The sequence below is a fragment of the Typopeltis vanoorti genome, chromosome 20, assembly GCF_054136105.1.
Source record: "Typopeltis vanoorti isolate ZY-2024b chromosome 20, IOZ_Tvanoo_1.0, whole genome shotgun sequence".
NCBI classification, from domain to species: Eukaryota; Metazoa; Arthropoda; class Arachnida; order Uropygi; family Thelyphonidae; genus Typopeltis; species Typopeltis vanoorti.
In genome coordinates, this window is record NC_143568.1 from 64,682,310 (window position 1) to 64,706,308 (window position 23,999).

The window sequence follows — 23,999 nt, forward strand, 5'->3', positions numbered from 1 at the left end:
ATCACGTTGCACCCTCTACCGAGCACATGAACGAGCGTGGGAGTGGCAAACGTCTCGTATGAGAGTGCGTAACCCCAACTGTGATTGTGTGGCCTTGTTTCTCCTGGTTTGGCCTCGGACCTCTCTTTGTAGTACAAGGAGCCAGTGAAGTGTGGATATCACCACAGTTGACTGGTCTGCACAGAGTCCTAATCTCAACCCTATTGCGCATTTGTGAGATGAATAGCAGCGTCTGGTGAGGGCAACGGATTTCCGCCCACGACTCATATGCCTCGACTAATTCTGTCTACAAGAATAATGGACCAAATTCTTATTGTTCGCTATCGTACTCTTGTGGAAAGTATGCCCCATAGTATTGCTACAGTCATCATATCGAAGGAGATTCTCCATCTTATTAAGTTGGGTGAAATGACTGTTTGTTCCTCACAATACGAGTGTCCACTGACTTCTTTCCTAGCAGAGTTCATTGCATTCTTTTTATTTTAAGCAATAAAGCAGAAAGAAGCACAATATAAAAGGAATAAAACAAAAATCAAATCTGCATTGTTTTATTTTAGGTGGTATGTTTGCTTTGTTGTGTTTTCTATTCCAGATTTATTTTTCCTGAGTTTATTAACGCAACAACTTATTTTGCATTTTTAATTATTAAAATGGAGTTTCTTTAGTTGCTGGAGCGTCATTTCGAGTTTTCACTGTTAAAGGTATGGCTTTTGGGTGGAAAAGATCAGAAGAACTGAAAAGTTCCGGAAGAACCTGTGAATGCATGTCAAAGTTGTTGGTTATAAAACTTAGTGTTTCCATAATTTTTAAACTTCATTTATAAAAAAGTAATTAAATTTTTTTCATTAAACGGTTAACTAAAAATTCTTTGATTAAAACGTCACTTAAAAATTTATTCATTTATCAGTGGCTTCTAAACCAGTGGTCGTTGTTGGTAAACTGTTTTCTTTGGCTTTCCATTTCTTCAGTTACATTTATTCGTTTTATTTATAACTATTAAGTATCAAAAAGGATTTAACATAATTGCTTTCTTGAAACTTTCATGTTTGTCTTCCTTTTATTTTTCTTTTAATTTTCTTTTTCAAATTAGAAACGTTTCCTTCTGATACTAACAACTTATTGCTTGCATATATTATCCCTTTTAAACTTGAAAAGATGTATTATATGAATTAATGAGTACGAAGTTGCAAGGTCAAACTTACAGTAATACATCAAATATTCTACTTGATTAGGTATTTAAGATTTCGATATCTATTCGATGTGACATTTATTAAAATGTAACAAAAGTATCGATTAGATACATTTAGGATTACAATTCCTATTCCATATTACGATATAATATACGGCAGAATACAATATTCTCTACGATTAGGCATTTAGGATTAGGATTCCAATTCTATATTTGGATTTAATATGCTGCAGAATAAAATATTATATATGATTAGGCATTTAATATTAGTATTCCTATTTAATATTAGGATTTAATATGTGGCAGAATAGAATATTTTATTCGATTCAGGGTTATTAGGATTTCTATTCGATATTGGGATTTAATATGCGGCAGAATAGATTTTTATACAATTAAGCATTTACCATTTATATTAGGATTTACTAATTCGATATTAGGAAATCCTGATATTTAACTAATTAGGATGTTAATTATAATTAGGATATATTAGATGTCGATATTAGAAAATCTTAATAACGAATTATTGTTTCTATTCGATATTACGATTTGATATGCGGCAGAAAAGAAATTGTTATACGATTAGTCATTTACGATTATTACGATTCCTATTCGATATTAGGATATAATATGTGGCAGAATAGAATATTTTACATGACTAAGCATTTAGAATTGGGATTCCTATTCGCCATTTGTATATAATGTGCGGTAGAATAGAATATTCTCTTCGATTAGACATTTAGGAATAGGATTCCTATTCAATATCAGGATTTAATATGTGGCAGAGTACAATATTCTATATGATTAAGCATTTACAATGATTAGTAGATTTCTGTTCGATATTAGGATTAATATGCGGCAGAATATAATATTTTATATGATTAAGCGTTTAGAATATAGAATATTTAATATTTATTATCCCCATATTAAATATTAGAATTTTTAATATCCCCAATTATTATCGGGGATATTTATGTCCATAGCGAAAACAAGGAAGCCTCATTCTATCGGAGAAAATGTATTACTTCCAGCAATAAAAGATGTGGTAAAAACTATGTTTATGTAGTAAAAACTATGTTTGGCAAAAAGATAGTAAAATATGTTGATTTGACCCCTCTTTCAATGACACTGTAGGTCACAGAATTAATGATATGTCAGGTGACGTAGAATCTCAGTTAATCGAAAGAGTTAAGAAGAGCCCTTATTATTTGATACAAATAGACGAGACTACTGATTTTACAGCTGATGCGCAGTTAGTATGCTATGTAAGACATGCGCATGATAACAACATTCATGACTTTATTCTGTTTTGTATTCCCGTGGGGAAAATGCAATGGCTTTTATTCCGATAGAGCTCGCACCCTTACAAGGAGGCATAGTTGGGGATTGTTTCTATGGTCAATGAAGTGGCTCAGGATATGAATCGAGTATATATTGTTTAATACATAGGGAAATGTTGGCCTCCAAAGGAATGCCCAATGTGCTTCACAGAATTTAAAAATGTGCTATATAACGCTGTAAAGCTAGTTCATTTTATTAAGGCTCGAACGCTAAATAACGTTATTTTCAGTATTCTGCGAAGAAATGGACAGTGAGTATACGAGTATGCAACTTTTGCTTCATTCTGAAATTCGCTAGATTTCAAAATGCAAAGTGCTAACAAGCTTATTTCCATTAAAGCACGAAGTGTTATTGTTTGTAAATAAAAGGAATTCTAATTTTGCATCACTCCTCCTCCTTGTTGACAAAGCATGGTTATCAACACTGTCCTATCATTCTGATATTTTTTTCGAAATTAAATGAACTAAAAATCTCTCCCTTCAGGGAAATTGTTTACCTGTTCTTGATGCATACGACAAAATAAAGGCATTCGGAAGGAAAAAAAACTGGTCTTGTGCACTGGAATCCTTTTTAGTTTAAAATGATATTTTTGTTGATTCTAGAGTTTCTGGAAAGGGTTTGTGACCACCTAAAAACTCGGAAACAGAATTTTGAAACATATTTTCCGAATAACGTTTATAAGAAATATCGAGATCTATTTCAGACTTATAGTCACGAGAAAGCCCTTTCATTATCGAAAAAAGGAAAGTTAATTGAGCTTTCAACTGACAGTGGGCTTAAAATGTAATTCCGTGATCTTGGTTTGGCTCGATTCTGGATCTCGCCTTCAGTAAGAAGAAATGAATTTCCTGAATTATCTGAAGAAGCACTGAGAATCGTTTTCAGTGCTGAAAAAGCACTGAAAACTATAGGTTGTACAAAAAACTGCAGTTTTTTCAAAGATAGGTTGTAGAAAACTGCAGTTTTCTACAACCAATCTTTGTGAGAAAGGATTTTCATCGCTCCTTCAAATAAAAACAAAATACAGAAATCGTCTTAGTGTGTGCCGATCTTCGACTGAAGTTGACCAATATTGAGCCACATATCCAGCAACTCTGCCAAAGGTGAGAAGCTGAAAAATTCCATTAAAAGTAAGTGGTAACATAATTATATCATCTTATTTATTTGGACTACAGTTTCCGATTATTCTCGTTACAGGTTTTGGAATTAATTCATTTCCAATATCGGACAAAATCAGGGATGAAACGACAGTTATGTAAAGTGACGTCAAGGTGAGGCTCAGCTCTGCTGGCGTCCCGTTTAATGAAGTTCCGTATCTCGTACGGTCGCTTGCGAGAATATGCGGCCGAGCACACGGAATCCGATGCATGCAAACAACAACATTCGTACGGTCATAGGTTGTACAGAAACACACATCACAACGTAAAGAATACAAGCAACACACAGGACGGATATAAATAAAACCACCGCACAATTAATGAATCTACCAGATTTACGATGACCACTGTTGTGTCTATCTGGATAAAGAAGGAGGATATAATTAAAACCACCATCATAACACGATTAGTACGAATCACATGCGTACGGTATATACGCCATACAGTCGCTGGTGGCAAAATGCTCCCGACCACGTGGATGGAACTTTGTGACTGACATCGTGGGTTGGAGTTTATAGACATCGGGAATGGCCTCACATAATAGGACTTAATTTTTTTGCTGGTCATGAAAAACTCCTCAGGGAAATAAGGCGATTCATATCGGCCAGAAGTGTCTGTGCGTGTATATGGGTGGACATTAATGGCTTTAGGATGTTCTGAGTGAAATTTTTGGGTATATGCACGGGATGGTTTGGACATGTCAAGGGATATCATCCATGATGGAATCCATGGACGTGAAGTTCGTGTTCAGTATTATGATGAATGGAGTAAGATAACCACAACATTTTACCTCGTCTCACGTTCCATTCTCTAACGCACTTAGAGAATGGAACAGTTTACATGTCGCAGGTCGAATCAGAGAGGGCATGAAGATAAAATGGTTCTGGGGCTAGCTTCATAAGTATCGGCAGATGAATGGGAATGACATATAAAATATAAAAGTTGCTGTGGGTAAATCAATGAGGATTAAAGATATACGTCGTTGTGGGCAGATGAATGAAGGTATCACTGGGACAGCGTTGATATTCCCTATATTCATTTGCCCATGGTACGAACAGCAGTAAAAATATTGTGGGGTAAACTTAAAGAGAGTGGACAGATGAATGGGGTTAACATATAAAATATAAAGTTGCTGTGGGCAGATGAATGGGGTTTCAGCGGAACAGCGCTGACATACCCATTCATTTGCCCACAGCAAATTGGAAACTGAAACCTTTATTTGTTTAATAAAAATTAAAACTTTGTTCAGTGATGATACACTTTTAATCGTTTACTTCTAACGTAATTATGTTTCCATATTATTTTATAAATATTTATGTATATGTAAAATGTTGTATATGTTAATATAACATGCAAATGTTCTATATAAATATGTAAAATATATATGTTGGAAATCTCCACATACATTTTTTAAAAATTTAAAAAACTTAGTGGTCCATAGAATTGTTTTAGGCATTTCATTAGTCCTGGGACTTAGAAAGGTTGGGAAACGCTGTTTTATAGGATTAGGCATTTAGGATTATTAGGATTCTTATTTGATATTAGGATATAATATGCTGAAGTATAGAATATTCTCTGCAATTAGGATTCCTATTCTACATTAGGATATAATATCATACAGAATAGAATATTATACGCGATTATGAATTTACCATTATTTGAATTCTTATTCGATATTAGGATATAATATGCGACAGAATAGAATATTTTCTATGATTAAGCATTTTGGATTATTAGGATTTCTATTCATTATTAGGATTAATATGCAGCAGAATAGAATATTTTATATGATTAAGCATTTTGAATTATTATTATTAGGATTTCTATTCGATATTAGCAATTAATATGCAGCAGAGTAGAATATTCCATATGATTAAGCATCTACAATTATTTGAATTCTTATTCGATATTAGGATTTAATATGCGACAGAATAGGATTTTTTATACGATTAAGCATTTTGGATTATTAGGATTTCTATTCGATATTAGGATATTGTATCCTAATATCGAATAGAAATCCTAATGTGGCAGAATAGGATATTTTATATGATTAAGAATTACGATTATTATGATTTCTATTCAGTATTAGGATTTAATATGTGGCAGAATATAATATTCTATATGATTAAGCATTTAAAATTATTAGGATTTCTATTCGATATTAGAATTTAATATGTGACAATATGGAATATAATATACGATTAAACATTTAAGATTATTAGGATTTCTATTCTAATAATATTAGGATTTAATATGTGGCAGAATAGAATATTCTATACGATTAGCCAGATGGTATCTGGCTAATCGTATAATAGGAATATGATCCCTATTTGATTCCTATTGGATATTAGGATTTCATATGCAGCAGAAGAAAACATTTTATACGATTAGGCATTTACGATTTTTAAGATTACAATTCAATAAGAGGATATAATATTCAGCAGAATAGAATATTCTGAACGATTATTAGGATGCCTGTACTTTATTAGGATATAATATGCAGCAGAATTGAACATTTTAAATATTTTAATGATTGAGCATTTAGGATTATTATGATTTCTATTCGATATTAGGAATTATTATGCTGTAGAATAGAATATTCTACATGATTAAGCATTTACGATCATTAGCATTTCTATTCGATATTAGGATTTATTATGCGGCAGAATAGAATATTCTTAAGCATTTAAAATGTTTAGGATTTCTATTCGATATTAGAATTTAATATGCGGCAATATAGAAAATTCTATACGATTAAGCATTTCCGATTATTAGGATGTCTATTCTAATAATATTAGGATTTAATATGCAGCATAATAGAATATTCTATACGATTAGCCAGTTAGGGGTGATGATTCCTATTTGAAATTAGGATTTCATATTCACAGAATAGCACATTTTATACGATTAGGCATTTGCGATTTTTAAGATTACTATTCGATAAGAGGATATAATATTCAGCAGAAAATAATATTTTGAACCATTGTTAGGATTCCTATTCTTTATTAGGATATAATATGCAGCAGAATAGAATATTTTTCATGATTAAGCATTTAGGATTATTAGGAATTCTATTCGATTTTAGGATTTAATATGCCGCAGAATAGAATATTTTTCATGATTAAGCATTTACGATTATTATGAATTCTATTCGATTTTAGGATTTAATATGCCGCAGAATAGAATATTCTATATGATTAAGCATTTAATATTATTTGAATTCTTATTCGATAATAGGATTCGATAATTGAAATAAGCAACAGAATAGAATTTTTAATACGATTAAACATTTTGGATTAGTAGGATTTCTATTCGATATTTGGATATAATATGTGTCAGAATAGGATATTTTATATGATTAAGATTTATGATTATTACAATTTCTATTCAATATTAGGATTTAATATGTGGCAGAATAGAATATTCTATATGATTAAGCATTTAAAATTATTAGGATTTCTATTCTATATTAGAATTTAATATGTGGCAGAATAGAATATTCTATATGATTAAGCCTTTAAAATGTTTAGGATTTCTATTCGATATTAGAATTTAATATGCGGCAATATAGAAAATTCTATACGATTAAGCATTTCCGATTATTAGGATGTCTATTCTAATAATATTAAGATTTAATATGCAGCATAATAGAATATTCTATACGATTAGCCAGTTAGGATGATGATTCCTATTTGAAATTAGTATTTCATATTCAGCCGAATAGAACATTTTATACGATTAGGCATTTACGATTTTTAAGATTATTATTCGATAAGTGGATATAATATACGGCAGCATAGAATATTTTGAACGATTATCAGGATTCCTATTCTTTATTAGGATATAATATTCAGCAAAATAGAATATTTTGCATGATTAAGCATTTAGGATTATTACGATTTCTATTCGATATTAGGATTTATTATGCTGCAGAGTAGAATATTCTATATGATTAAGCATTTACGATTATTAGGATTTCTATTCGATAATAGGATTTAATATGCAGTAGAATAGAATATTCTCTGTGATTAGTATTCCTATTCGACATTGGGATATACTATGAAGCAGAATAGAATATTGTATATGATTAGGCATTTAATATTAGCATTCATATTCGCTATTAGTATTTAACATGCGGCCGAATAGAATATTCTATGCGATTAATCATTTACGATTATTACGATTTCTATTCGATATTAGGAATTAATATGTGGCAGAATAAAATATTCTATACATTTAATCGTTTACGATTATTAGGATTTAATATGTGGGCAATATAAAATATTCTATAAGATTAAGTATTTTCGATTAATACGGTTTCTATTCAATATTGGGATTTAATGTGCAGCAGAATAAATATTCTATATTATTAGACATTTAGGATTATGATTCCTATTCGATATTAGGTTTTCATATGCGGCAAAATAAAACATATTATATGATTAGACATTTATGATTATTACTATTTCTATTCGATATTAAGAATTAGTATGCTGCAGTACAGAGTATTCTATATGATTAAGCATTTACGATTATTAGGATTTCTATTCCATATTAGGATTTAATATGCAGCTGAATAGAATATTTTATACCATTAAACATTTACGATTATTAGGATTCCTCTTCGACACTAGGATGTAATATGCTGAAGAATAAAATATTTTATACGATTTAGTATTTGTGATTAGGATTCCTATTCGATATTAGGATTTAATATGTGGCAGAATAGAGTATTCCATTAATTAGGTATTTAGAATTAAATTAATATTAGAGAAAGAAATGAGGCTTTGCGCTCTATGCATTTTGCCTGGAAACTAAATGTTTTCTCTTTGATGGTTGGTATGTTTTGTGGGGATTTTCACCTCTTTGAAGATACATATTGCTGGTCAGAGATTGAATTTAAAGCTTATTTTTTTTCAGTCAAAGATTTCGATGGTTCTCAGAGTCTTGATTCTGCTCCTATGATACTGATTTGTGATGCAATTTCTTTCCGCAAATAACCGAAACAGTTTGTTGTATAACATTTAAACCCCGAAATTACACGATAATCAGTCTAACGGGCATCTTTCATTTTACCAAAATCAAGCGGTTTGATAAAATCTAGGCATTTTTAATGTTCACTTCTCAGTTTATATTATTCCAGTCTTTAATTCTCAGTGATCCGTGGACCGAATTAGAAACGTACTTCGCAAAATCCGGTGGTTTCCGTATAAACATGCGACTGTAAATACCGAACCTCTTCAATTTCCTGCGCATAGTTCGGTCCGGAAAACCTTCATTAAATGTTTCGGTCAGCTGCAGGATATAGGAAGTTCGGTTTATCCTTACAAGCCTTCTCAGACGACAGCGATCTCCTTCCTGTCAGACTTCTTAGGACTACAGTTACTACTCTTTATCAAGTAAAAGGGTTATTTTTACGCTGATCAAACACCGGGAATATCTCACCTTTTGAGAAACCGGTGGGTGTTCGATTCGATTCGATACTAACAGTATCGAATCGAATACCCACAATAAGCCCTTTATCGAACTCCGAAAGATCCTTTATTTTTTTCCATTGGGATCAACGCTATTGAAGATGATTACTGACCAGCAGCATTCTTAAACAGTTGCCTAGAACACCTGGTGAAGCACGCGACCAAGTGTTTTGCATATATGCTGCTTATGTGGCGTATACCTACTTCTGCATAAGGCTTTCTAATTCAGTTGCCACTATGTGTACATAGTGGCAACTGAATTAGAAAATTAAACACCTGATGGAGGTTGTTTAATCCTCCATCAGGTGTTTAATTAGAAAATTAAACACCTGATGGAGGTTGTTTGCATCTTATTCTGGATTCGAATCCAGTTCTTTCCACCCAAAATGCACCGGCAAAACCGACTCAGTTACGAAGGATCTTTTCTTGTTGGAACTTGTGATTTTCACCCTCAGAACAGGACAGATGAACTGATATCACACGCAATATCAGTCATAATATATGTTCCTCATAATTTTAATGCTTTGGCTGTAATTTCAATCAGACTGATAATTTTCTTCATCTGTTACATTATTCAGTCATCTAAAAACAGTTACGTTTTTAAATATCTTCTATTTTCTTCATTTTCTATTACATTCTTGCCTTTTATTCTTATTGTGAATACCTCTAAAATTTCTTTATAATTATGTTTAGTTTGATTACGAATTTTGTGTTATATGTCATTGGTGTTCTTCAACTTCTTGGACTTCAAAGTAAAGTAAACATTCATTGGCAATACCCAGTAAACTAAAGGAAATTTGGAGAGTTTTCTCAGCTTGCTGCATGCTATATCAGTAGTAAGTTGAAGCATTCTAAGTGGAGGAAGGTGACTGAAAAGGCTAGATTGTTTTTTGTATTATTGAATAATTCAATGCAGAACTTTGCTTATGTTTAAAAATATCAATCCATTATTCTTATAAATCGATTTCTACTTTATGCAGAAATAATATTCACTAAACATTTTCAATTTTTCAAGTACATCAAATAATTGTACTTGAATTTCATATGAAACAGTATATTTCTGATCAAATTTTTAAAATGAGTTCATTTCGAATGTCCCCCTCCCTCCGGGCTCAGGAGGGAATGTAGTATTTAGACTATGAAATTTTTGAAATTAAGGAAATTTAAAAAAGTAATATTTTCATATGTACAAAGACAAGAAAGCTTGTACACCTTCTATTCTGCCTTTACTGTGCTATAGATTTCTTTCTTTCTTTTTTTTTTTTTTTTTTGTGAAATGCGAAGTTTCTAAACGTTCAAATAAAGGAATAGGAAGAAAACTCCTTCCGACGTGTTCTCATCAAACGTTAGATTTCTTCTAAGGATACACACATTAATACTCAATAGACTGTTTTAGCTACGTCACTACACGCCTTATTCTCATTATCCTTATTAGCAAAAGTTAACTGCCATTATAGTATTTTATTTCTTTTATGCTCCAGTTCCTTTATTAAAATTGCATCACTTAATTTGTTGTATAATATTTTAGATGCCCTCATATTGAGAGCATCAACAAATTTTAGATTTTTCATAGAACATTTGAAAAATTTGAAATATTTTCCTACTTCTTGCAGTTCAGTTTATTCCCAAAATTTATAAAATCCAACCATCAGTAAACACGCAAGTGATCATGAAAATTAATTCAATATACACAATGATGTCGGTTCAGGCATATCGCAGTCGATAAAAAATTCAGATAAAGTCATTAACAACAACTATAAACCCCATTTATTGCAGTCGATGAAATTGTAAACATAATGAGCTAGTAAGAGGATTGATTAACCAGGCTTACCTTTGTCTCAGGGCTTGCTGAGAATCTCACATGGCGTAACACCTTTGATAGACATAGTTTTACTTCCATTAATGCGAATCTCATTGCAAGGCAATGCCTTGGTCCAGCTCCAAATGGTAAATAAGTGAATGGATGTCGTTTGGCTTTGTTTTCGGGCTCAAACCTATAAATGATTTAAAAAAGTAATTTCAACTTTTCACATTAGATTTCTAATTAATAATCAAGCTTTAAAAGTGACGATTAGAACAGCGAAATCAATCAAATTTTAGCATATTGGCTTTGCTCATCTTCATAAGAAAGTTTGCTTTAAAGTTAATTTGTTTCATTAGTGAGTGCTATGTTATCTAAGTACAAATAAATTCTCTCTACTAACTTCTAGGATCTATGGATTGGAAGGAAATGCAAGTCTCCAATAACTCATTTATGAGATAACTAAACTTATGAGAAATATCCTTTTGAGGACAGTTCAATGTCATACGTGTCGATGACTAACATTTCTAAATGGGAAAACAAAAGATTTTCACAACAATAACTATTTTTGTATCGGGTTTTCATTCATCTTAACTATGTTTTAAAATAAAAACAAAATTCCCGGGTCGCGCTTTTATTTATAACCATACATAAAGAAGTGATTCACTGGAATAGCATTAGAGGATTCGACTGGAGAGGAAGGAGGAAATCTTGGGAGAATTATAGATACTAATTAATTTGATTTCTGGTGCTGTTCATCAGAAGTTTCACTTCTGATAAACAGAACCCTTGGAAGTATTTGCAGAAAAATACTGCATAAAGTGAATACAACTGATAATCTCTACCAGAGGCAACCAATTTCTACTGATGAGAGCCAAGGTAAAGAGAAAGATTTATCGTGTCACAAGTAATGCCTTAAGCGACAGGGGGAACAAAGCATCTTAGATACTGAGATAAAAAGAATAGCCCATCTTTCAGAAGGAGTCCATTTCTCGAAGCAGAGAAATATCGGCTTGTTTTTTATTTTTTATTTTTTATTTTTTGGTGTGGTTAGAATTACGTCAGAAGAACTGCTATGAAGCCGTTGTATTACAAACAGGCAAAATGGCCAAAGCAAAGTTTCAATGAATAGAATTTGTTACTTTGCTTGGCCATTTTACTGTTAGCGAGATTCATATCGTGTTAAATCAGCGCTTCAGGGAAACTCACTTGCTTGAAGAGATAATAGTTTCACAAGATTAAGCAACAAAAAGTTTTTTTTAATTTTTTTAAACCAGAAACACGATAGTGTTATGGTTGCATTTTCAAGAACAATTTGGAGAGGTTTCGGAAAAATGTTTAAAATAGTTGGAAGATTGCTATTTAATCATAACTCTCATAACCAGTAGCTTTGTTCATTTGTGCAATGCAGTGTTTGTCAGATAAGAATGAGAAGCCGGTGAACTGTTCTCTCAGATGAATTTTGAAGTGGATTTTCTTTAATTTCTAGAAACGTTTCATTAGTTCTGTCATATGGATGGGAATGAGAGAAAGAACTAAACCTTAACTCCTCAGAATTAGCTGTGCAGTTTAAGGATGAAGATCTAGCTTCAACCTTAAGATTTAAAAAAAAAAAAAAAAAAAAAACAGACTCAGGAGAGGCGACCTTTTTTTTTTTTTAACAGCATGTTATGCGTAATCTAGAAATTAAGAGTGACACTTGAGTTTGTCTACTTTTGTTTTGCAATGAAGACGTTCATGTCGCCGCATTTTGTGAGAACAATGCTCCTCTTATTGAAGTTTAAAGAGGTTTGAAAAACTTTCTCATTTAATCTCTACAGGAGTTTTCGAATTATATTAAAACAATGACAAAACAGCTCAAATGACATGAGATTGACAAGGAGGAGTAGAAGTTGTCGTATAAATCCCAAACGCATTCAAGATTTCAATTTGATATACGGATGTCATGGGTATTGCAAAAATATAACGAAAGATGAATCCTTAAAGTGCTTTTCTTGTTTTCTTTCTGCAGGTTGCAACTATGCATTGTCGTTGAGGCGTTTCAAACATGGCGTCTCTCATTTTTCCAAGCAAAGGAACAATAATATTTTGAGATTTTGTAGACACAGATTACTCTGCGCTTTTCATGCCCTTCTTCCTCGTCAGTGTAATCAACTCTTTCTTCGGGACACGCACACACACACACACACACACACGCGCGCTCGCGCGCATGTGTGTGTGTGTATGTGTGTATGTGTGTGTTCTTGATTACCCAACTGTGTTGCATATTTGTTAGATTTGCAACTGTTAATGGAGTCTGACTTTTATATTGAAACCTTCCTAGATTTATACTTAAAGTTCAAGTATACAGATGACGGAAGTTTCGAAGGAGAATATACGGTGTGGCCTCAGGAGTACAAACACGAATTGATATGTTACCACAGATGAAGAGCTGTTTCAGTTTCCTCACCGCTTGAGTATGCCCCGTATGCTCTTCCACTCTAGAATGCTCGAAATACCAGTCTGTGACTTAGTTTCACGCAAGCGGCTAAAAAACATTTTTGGCACCATTTTCAGAAATTTGCTTTTGAAAATGGCAGCTTAAATTTTTTGATCTTTTTGACATGTGTTGTAAATGAACGAAGTCTGATATGAGGTTTCGACATGATAATATTTATGGTTCTCCTGTGAATTATCCTAGTAACAAACATGTATGGAATACTGAGGATCAGTTTCATTTCTTATGAGATATTCAGTTTCCTGAGTAAGCTTAGAATTTGTTATTCAGTAATCAAAGTTGATCTGGAATATATTTGGTTGTGATGATGATGATATATTTTTTTTCCTTATGCAACGGAAGCCCAACTATGTTTACGTAGTAAGGATGAATGCAAAGGTAACTTTGAATTACAGTTATGATGCAAAACGCAATCAATGTTAGGAAATTTTGCACATGAATTGTGCGAAACCTTTCACTCAATATGGTTGTCTTAATTCTTTCATCATAAATAAAATTGCAAGAAGTAAATTCAGCGTGGTTTTCCGTTAGAACTACACATAGCTACATGTGATCTGGCGCCCGTGCGCGCGCGCGTGTGTGTGTCATAAGAAGTCTAGAAATTGGTAACAGTTGTCATTATATTCTTATGCTTTAAAGCTTGCTTAAAATATAGCAGTTAACTCAATAATTATCTAAAGAAATTCTAAATTTATACAGTTATCATGAATCGTAAAATATTTTAACAGCTGGAGGGAAAATTTGGTTAATTTTACCTTTCTGGAATAAGCTCTTCTGGATCAGGATAGTATTCGGGATCGTGATGCATAGCATATACCGGAATACTAACATTCATGCCTTTGGGGAGAACAATTCCAGTCTCTCCTAATTTATAATCATACTCCGCTCTTCGTTCCACACTATAGAGAAATAAACACAAAGTAAATAACTTTAATAATAAAGTTGACTCGAACTTTGAATAAGAATTCAGTAATACTATAAATTTTTCATTGAGTACTGTCACAGTATTTATTGCACCTGGTGAAATTAAGAGTAATTTGTGCTTGCGCATGTCATACTTTTTTTAAGGAAGCCAGATATCTGTCGGTTACCTCCAGCATTCCAAGAGTTTTCTGAAAGGAAACATTTGGAAAAAGAGGCTACATTATCGGAGTGAAGTAATAATACAAATGTGAAACATAGCAAAATCAATAAACCTTAGCCCACTCACGATACTGACTACTATAAAGTTACAACATTTACATCCATAATAAAAATAATGTAAAACATATGACATGACAATAAATATACAAAACACAAAAGTGATGAAAATAGAGAGGAAGAGAACTACCATCTCAGCCACCCTAAATGGAGAATAAATAGAACAAAATTAACAGAAGCAATAGATGAACTCTAAACAATCAAACACAGAATAGCAAAGGATAGACCACCATGGGAAAATTACAGAAAATCTAGAAAAAAAATAAGATATCTAAGCAAGCCAAAATCAAATTATATGAATCAATAATTATACTAACAGTCATCTATGGAACAGAAGCGTGGACAGTTAAGAAAAGAGAGGAGAAAAAACTGCTGGCATTTGAAATGAAATGCTTAAGAAAAATAAATAGAACAAGTTGGGCAGAAAAGAAAACAAGCAGCACAGTCAGACAAGAATTATTGTATAAAAAGACAAAAATAGAAAAAATTAGAAAACAACAACTGAGATGGTTTGGCCACACTGTACGCATGGACACAGACAGACTTCCTGACTTCCTAATCAATACTTTTCCAACTGAAAAAAGAAGACTCGGAAGACCAAGAATTACCTGGCTGAAATAAATAAAGAACATCTTGGGATGCAGAACATATAAGGAACTTTTTTGAACAGCAAAGAATAGAGAAAACTGGAAGATCCTGCCCAAGAGAAGATTCCACCCATCTTAGATGGAAGAGGAGAAGAAGAAGAAGAAGAAGATGAGGCTAAAAGAAACATTGGTGGGGTTTGCGATTGGTTTTAATTTCATATATATATATATATATATATATATGAAATATATATATATATATATATATACAGGGTGTTCGGGATAAATTTGACATATTTATAATTAATTATATTTTTCCGTAAGTTACATGTATTAACACACACTTCTCTTCATTTAAAAGTTTGGACCCTTCTTCATTCATATACAAGATGTCAGAAAGGATGGATAGCTGGAACCCACCTGAATCATGGAAGAGAATAACTTGTATCATGATGATTCGTGCCCGCCATCAAAATAAGGATATTACGACTGCTGCCCAATGCTCCCTGAATACAGTAAAAACAATCAGGCATGAACTAGAGACTTGCAATGGTGACTACGAGGATGTAGCAAGAAGAAAGATCCCTAGCAGACGATCTGATGCGTTCGTACAGCAGAATTCCTCGCAAATCTGCAGGAACAGGTGTTGAAGAACCCTGGCATTGGAATTCGGGCTTTGTTCGTGGAGTTGCTAACTGTAGTCAAGCCCTGGATAACAAGGGTAGCCAATGGTAGGCCGTATGTATGGCAGCAGGATTCGGCCCCTTGCCACACCTCTGGGAAAAGTCAAAAATGGTTGTCTGAAAATTTCTACGACTTCACCAGTCCAAATGTTTGGCCTCCAAACTCCCCAGACCTTAACCCCATGGTTTATTTTGTATGGGGCGCAGTTGAAAAAGACACCAATCGCACTTCCAGTAATACAAAAGCCCAGTTAATGGATAAAATTAAAACAGTTTTTGCGGCCCTTCCCAGGGAGACTGTAGCATCAGCTTGTTCGAGGTTCCGAAGCAGAATTGAAGCTGTGATCGATGCTAATGGTGGTTATTTTGAGTAAATCTTGTTGATAGTATTGTAATTAACTCTGCCTGTAATGTTTTTTTGTCAATTCATTAAATTTAATAGATACAAAGAAGATTTTCTTTTTCCTTACGAAACTGTCAAATTTATCCCAAACACCCTGTATATATATATATATATATATATATATATATATATATATATGAGAGAGAGAGAAAATTTCCTTAGTCCATCACTATACTAATAAGTATAATTTTAAACCTTTCTTAGGTGGTTTCAAAAATATCTAAATCTGGAATGAAATGTTTCTGTTAAGTAGATTCAATTACATTTGTTGTCTGTATTTTTTGGTAGTGAAATCTTTTCGAAATACTAACCAATATAAGCTACATAAATGAGAAAAAAACGCTACATGAGTTTTCTTATAAAACGGTAACGTAACTACAAAGAACATGAAGAAAATTTAAAAAGCGTATGTAAAATAAATTTATAAACTAAGAAACAAAATACGTCTTTAACATTATAGATCTCTCGGATAAATTTTAGCTCCAAATGCAAGACATTTACGAAACTTGCTTAATAAACACTTTGGATTTGGTTGAGCTTAGAAATCAAACTATTTCACTTAAATTAAGGGGATATTAATTCCCACATAGTTTTAAAACCGAATAAGAAACTCAAAGATTGGAATCAGAGAGTTTCTTGCCGAATATAGTAAACTATAAAGTATCGGCGAACACTAGCGTTAGCCAATGCAAGTGATCCTAGTACGTGGTACAATCTCGGGCAACTCGTTGCAAAGGTGAGTAAAGTTCAGATCGCTATTCTTAGGTATTTTCCATAATGTAAAAACACATTTCCTAGGAAATGTATGCTGTTATTACATTATGGAGGGAGGTCACTACCCAGACCGGTTTCAGCCTTATGAGTAAGTAAAGCCGTCTCTAAAAATTCGGACGATCCCTAGGCCACTCAATCGTGGGCGAAAGACCGTCCATCTCAGCGTTGGCTCCACTCAGTGATGGCCTTCCACCCACACGCCACCACCGAGCAGAACCGCTCAAATTCCGAAGGAAATCATTTACCGAAAAAGCCCCTCATCGGGCCGTGCCGGAGAACACTTTCCCCGGAGACTCAAATTGCTCCCTTAAGGCAAAAACCCAAGGGAGCGAACTCATAATAGCCCCCACCGGTTTCAGCCTTTTTTGAGGCCTCATCAGTGAGTAGCTAGACCCAATGCCAAAGTGTATAGCGAAAAGAACTTATGTACTTTGCGAACGAGTTTTCCACATAGGTGCAACCATTAAGTTACTTAAGTATAAAGAGCTAATAAGCTTCATTTCGGCAATGAAAACATTACTTAAATTAAGGGGATATTAATTCCCACATAGTTTTAAAACTAGTTTTGAGTTTCTTATTCGGTTTTAAAACTATGTGGGAATTAATATCCCCTTAATTTAAGTAATGTTTTCATTGCCGAAATGAAGCTTATTAGCTCTTTATACTTAAGAAACTATTTCAATTTTTACTCATTGAGGTTTTTATAACAAAACCCTTAATGGGTACACTGACTTCGTAGGTGTTGAAATAGAAAAGCAACATGATCCTCCTTCCGCAATAGTAACTTTAAATTCTTAATAGTTTTGAAAAATAAAGTTACGATTTTATTGCTTTGCAATTATTACGGCAAAAGTTATTATTATAATTACAATGGTGTTTTGAGATATAAATAAGTTAAGTGGCATGAAATTGTGGATTAAAATAATTTCCTTTTGTTTTCGATTAATAATATTCATATTGCCATAAATATGCCAAAGCTATAGATATCACATGAATTTTATGCATTAGCTAGAAATTCAACTGCATTCATATTGGAAAAATGAGATAAGTCGCATAATACTACTAATAATAATAATTAGAGCGAATAAGACGACCATTACTGAGAAAATTCTATACTATCTGTTCAGTTATATACACATATAATTATATAGACAGTTGCTAGGGGGGGCTCTATATTTGATGATTCATCATTTGCCTTTTCTTCCCTACTATAATTAGCATTAGGAAGACTTTATGTAAAATAACTTGATATTAAAATTTGAAATACGTACAGACTTTTTATGAATTAAATTATAATGACAATAATTTCACTTTTTACACAATAAAAAATGTAGATTACATTAATGCAGGAGGAAACAGGCGTAGGGTTTCGGAAACAACACAGTCCAAATATTTCATTTTGCTGACGTTGTCATAACTGAATTCTCCCTGAAAGTAATGAAAAATAAATTATTAGAATTCACTTCTAAAGTTTTTGAGTTATATCTTATATTTTAGCCCTATGAAGTATTAAGTTGATAACAATCTATTTACAAATATTACAATTATTCTTTACAAATACACTTCAGGAAAGTCGATCCACATACGTGTTTGCATTCCCTAAAGAAACAAACAAACAAATATTTAATTTTACCCTTTCGACGCATCCATCTTCAGTAAGAAACTTAAGCTTGATTGCATTTACTTACAGGCTAATTTAGTATATACAGATACGTTTCCCTTTATCTTTCCACAGCGACTGTGTAATATTATTGACAAGAAAGATATCACTTTCTTTATTCCAGATTTATTCAGATCCATTTACAGCTTAGTCGTGTGGATTTAATTCGTCCTATCGAGCAAAACGGCTACTGTTGGGAAAACTTGGATATGAATGTAGTCTAGAACGACAACAACTTTCTTACGGCTCGTAAAATGATGATGATGATAGCCAGTAGCCTATGTAGGCATAGGGATATCACCCAATCGGACTGGTTTTTACTGCCTAAAGACAGTAAAACCAGCTAAACAATACTCAAGAATAAGACATAGAAAATTGTAGTAATATGTGATCGCTATTCTATTGAGACAGGTATGATTTTGTAATGGGCTACACACACACGCATCATGGCTCTACGTGTAAGTGCAAACAAATTACTTTCTTCGTTTATTCGTTGATTTCTTGCCGAGTAGCATTGCACACTGTTTTCATTCAAACTGATACTGAAGGTCTCACATTAATTCTCTGAGAAGATTTAGATTGTGAAGATTCTTCAGTTGCATCTAATCTATCATCTTGTTCGTAGGAAGCAAACTGAACTTTTCAGAAATATTTTTTAATCTTGTTGCTGTTCTAATAACAAGTAAAGATATTAAATTCAGGTTTTTCTGGTATTACTTGTCTAATATCGCACAACGGATGCAAGTATTTTTATTTTTATTTTTTTTGTAATAAGAGTAGTCTGTGAGAAGACAAAGGACATACTTTAAAATTAAGTATTAGATCTTGCCATGTGATCAGAATTTATATTACTGAATAATGCCGTGGCATTGATTAGTTCGACCATGATGATGCTGATATTGGATCATAGTTCAAACTCCTCCCTGCGACGGTTTACCAATGGAGTTATCACACTTCCGAAACAAGGGACAATAACCTAACTTTTCGGGAAATGAGAAGTGTTTTGATGCACAGCTTCGCATACAGCTGCTTACTTCTGAACAATTGGTAGTTAAACAAAGACCGAGAACAGGATGTCACATACTCAAGGCTTAGAGAAGAGAAATCAGTTGTATTCGTAAGTTTTTGTTTATAAATGTGACTTTCTCAAATTGCTTAACAAGTGCCATTTTTGGTGTTTTTTACGATATTTGTAGCATTTAGACTTAAGGGAAAAAACTTGGCTAATTACTTTTCAATCCAATCCTTTTTACCTTTGTAATTACACTACTTAACATTTTTAACATGTTTGTGTTTCTCGAAGCGCTGTTGTTTTGAAGAGAAAGTTGGTTGCATTTCTGTTTTCGGTAAAACTAACTACTTTTGTAAATGACGAAGAAAGTATTATCAAACTGTATCGTTATTATAATTTACACTAGCCAATTAAAGCGTGTCATTCGCTAAGTCACATTCGCTCATTTGCTAAGTCACTTTCTTTGCAATTTAAATATGCTTCAGAGAAAGAGACAGGGGATACATACGTATTCCTTGTAGATCCTATCCACTTCCTCGATAAGCTTTTCCTGACATTCCGGATGTAAAGCCAAATTGTGTGCAGTACAAGATATCGTAGATGAGGTGGTATCGTATCCAGCAATGAAGAACAGAAAACACTGAGCCACCAGCTCCTCGTGAGAAAGTTCTGAAAGTTAATTGAATACTAATGTTAGCACTCTTATTTCACTCTGTCGAATGCAGCGAGTATGAAAAGTGTCCTATGCATTATATTTTTTAAAACAAATGTATCATATTGTTTTCATTAAATTAAAAAGTATTTTGAACCTGACTTATTTATAACTTATACGAAAAGAAGAAATATTAAAAATTAAATTGATAATAAAATACCTAGTAGACGAAAATATAGAATGTATTTTTGATAATTATAAATAAGCATTTTCCTGTTAAAAAATTTTAGCCTTCACAAATCGTAAAGAAACGTTGTCAGAGACCGAACAAATATACTCAGTTCACTACTTATAACAATAGCATTCCTTAAAATATGGATTTATAACTTTTGTTGGTGAAAATTCTAAATCGAAAGATAAAATAGAACTTAAAAGTAACAAACACAAATGGTTTGCTACACGCAGGATGCAAGCAGAAAAATCGCTGAAATATTCATCTTGGTAGTATTATCTATCATTAAAATAAATCTTGCTGATATAAAATTGATTTGAACGGAGAAAAAACTTCAGCGTATCTGGACACAACATGGACTTCGAAATTAAGGAATCATTTTCTTTCAGCTTTAGTATGATGAGGACTAGTAATGAACAGCAGAATAAAGGAAAGTTCTTTCTCTCTTCTGTGGTCATTGATCTACGCGTAATCTCTACTTCTTTAAGGCAACTAAAGCATGATATTTCTATATAGAACATCCTAGAGTATGCAGAAACTGATCATAGTGACGTCAGTGTGATATTCTGTACCGAGGACAAAGCAAATAAATCTCATTGTGGAATCTTATATCTTTGATAAATGAAAAAAAAAATTCACTTATGAACAGAAGTCCTCCGAATTTCATCTAACATCAAATGACACAGCCATATCGGGAGTTTTGATACACCTGGTGATACATCAGCTATAGAAAGAAAAAAAATAAGCAGGACGTAGTTGCTCTGGCAATAAGAGCAAAAATCTTGATTTCATAGAAATCTTCAATTCAAAAAATACAGCAATATAATTCCGACTTTCAGTCTAATTAATCGTCTCCATATGTTTATACGCTGGCCAATAAAAGTAATTGAGTTATAATTATTTAATCCATTTATACGTGAAAAACGCGTTATAGAATTTCGGTAATGTAAAAGTAATTAAATTGATGAAAGTAAATGATTTAAATTCAATATAATTTTAATTTTGTTACAGTCGACCATTTTAATTCGTAAAATGTATAAAACGATTTTTTAAAAGTATAATTATGTTAGAGCTGGAGGAAATTTAATGAATCTTAGCATTTATAGAAGCTAGAAGCGTGCAAAACATTTCGTTATTCTGCAACTTACATGTTTGGGATCGAATCTCGCTGTGGTTTCGATGTCTATGAATATCTGATTATTAAGATTTAAATCAGAATAAAATAGTAATTCAATATGCGATTTATAGAAGGCAATTCTTGGATTATTTAGTGCCTCGTCTATTCATGGCGCTAACGTACTGCAGCCCTATAATGGAGAGATTCGCTGAAATATCACCTAAAAAGTTATCTGTAATATCTCCCATTTCTAGCGGTAAAAATAGATAAATCAAAATTACATGTCTACAGTAGATCGACATTAAGACGAAAGTTCAACTGCTTTGATAATATTATCACGAAATGCAATGTTTAATGATTATTTCTTATCATTTCTTTAAGGTCATGTTATTAGCAATCAAATCAAAGTAGCGGAAATAACACTGTGAAGTATGGCTACTGTGTTATTATTATTATTATTATTGATACTTAAATTTGTATCACAATATTGTGGTGGTGGTGGTGGGCGATAGATGGCATTGATGAAGATTATTCGTAGTAGAGGTTCGGTGTAGTGATTGAGACAGTTGTAGGTGTCCTCCAGCGATGAGTCTTCGAACTCCTTGGAGGTATCAGGAATAATTTTTTTTTTTTTTTACATTTTATTGTCTCAGTATAAGTTACATACAATAATAATATTTACAGTATTTACAATAAGGATTATACAGAATTTTTTTTTTTTTATGTCTCAAATGAATTGCATACATAGTTGCTGTAGTAATTATATGTATATAATATTTATAACGCATTACAAGTGTGTATAACAGATACTTGCAAGTTAGTAATTTTTCTTCCTCGAAGCTTAGCAGAGCTTATCTGAGGAAGATAATAGATGACAGAGGGTGGTGGTTTCATGGTTGTGTTCCTATGGTGGTCACAAGCCAGGTGTTGATTTTACTGTTTGTTGGTACGTGTTTGAAAGACTTTGACTGCTATTACAGTTTAACTTTTTTTTGAGGGGGGGGTTGTCGTGGTTTGTGTGTGTGTGTATGTGTGGTGGGGGAGAGAGAAACAGGAATTGCTCTAATTTTCATTCTCGCTATAATATTTATATAGTGCCTGTTTCAGCTCTCTGTATGTTCCTAGGTTTCTGTTGTCGAACGGCAGTTTGTTTATCATGTCAGGTACGTAGAAGTTTCGGGTGGCTTTGCCGTGATGATTGTTGTACTTATATGTTATGTAGTTTGGTGACTGTGGTCTTGTTATTTGATATGTTGTTCTGGTTACTCTATATGTTGGGCTGTAGTAGTGTTTTAACATGACTGTGTAGTGGCGTAAGTGTTTCACCTTAAATATTTTGTGTTTTGTCCATGCTTCCTGCATAAGAGTGGGTTGTTCCCAGAATATCAGTTTTATCATTTTATCTTGCAACCATTGTAGCCTGTTAAGTCTGTAGTCTGCGCAGAATGCGTAAGATGTGATTGCATATCTTAAAATGTTTTCACATAATGCTTTATAGATTAGTATTTTTATGTGGGTTGGGGCAATGTCTTTTAATCTGTATAGTTTGCTTGCTATTATCCTAAGCTTGGTATGTAGGTAGTTTGTATGGCTATTCCAACTTTGATCTGCATCGAAGTGAAGTCCAAGGTAGCGTGTTGTTTTCACCTGTGTGATGGTCGTGATTTTAGGTTCTGCACTTTGTGTATAGGAGGATGAATGCTTGATAGTGAGATATTTAGTTTCTATGGGCAGGGTTTGGGGGTTTTTGAATATCATTAGCTTTGTTTTTCCAGGGTTTATATATATGCCGTTTTCGGTTAACCAGTTAGTGATTTGATTGATGTCATGTTGCATATTTGTGTAAGCGATATTTGCATTGTTGTGAATGGATACTATGGCCGTGTCGTCTGCATACTGGAAGATTTTACTTTTTAGGGGGAGTTGGCTTATGTCGTGTGTGTATATGTTAAATAGAATGGGAGATAGGACAGCTCCTTGTGGTACTCCACAGGTTTCATGTACCTCTTTGCTGTGTGCTGATCCTGTACGTGTGATGTGCTTTCTGTTTTTCGTGTATGCTTTAAACCACTGGAGTAGACGACCTCCAATTCCGATATGGGTAAGTTTCGTTAACAAGGTTTTATGTGTTAGTGTGTCAAATGCTTTTGTTAGGTCAATGAATACCACTAATGTTATTCTGTTTTTATCCAATGCTGCGTTTATTAGATCTGTGAAGTCCTC

General features: G+C 33.0%; 1 protein-coding gene across 1 annotated transcript in view; it reads right to left on the reverse strand.

Moving 5' to 3' along the window:
* Positions 1-23,999, reverse strand: part of LOC150095512 (cytochrome P450 3A8-like) — a 103,174-nt gene that overhangs the window by 51,691 nt on the left and 27,484 nt on the right. Inside the window, exons 8-11 of the mRNA XM_090410697.1 lie at positions 20,284-20,444; positions 18,443-18,531; positions 14,212-14,355; positions 10,990-11,152 (exon numbers count right to left, since the gene is read on the reverse strand). Coding sequence (XP_090266823.1) covers positions 10,990-11,152; positions 14,212-14,355; positions 18,443-18,531; positions 20,284-20,444 — 557 coding nt within the window. The remainder of the gene's footprint in view (positions 1-10,989; positions 11,153-14,211; positions 14,356-18,442; positions 18,532-20,283; positions 20,445-23,999) is intronic.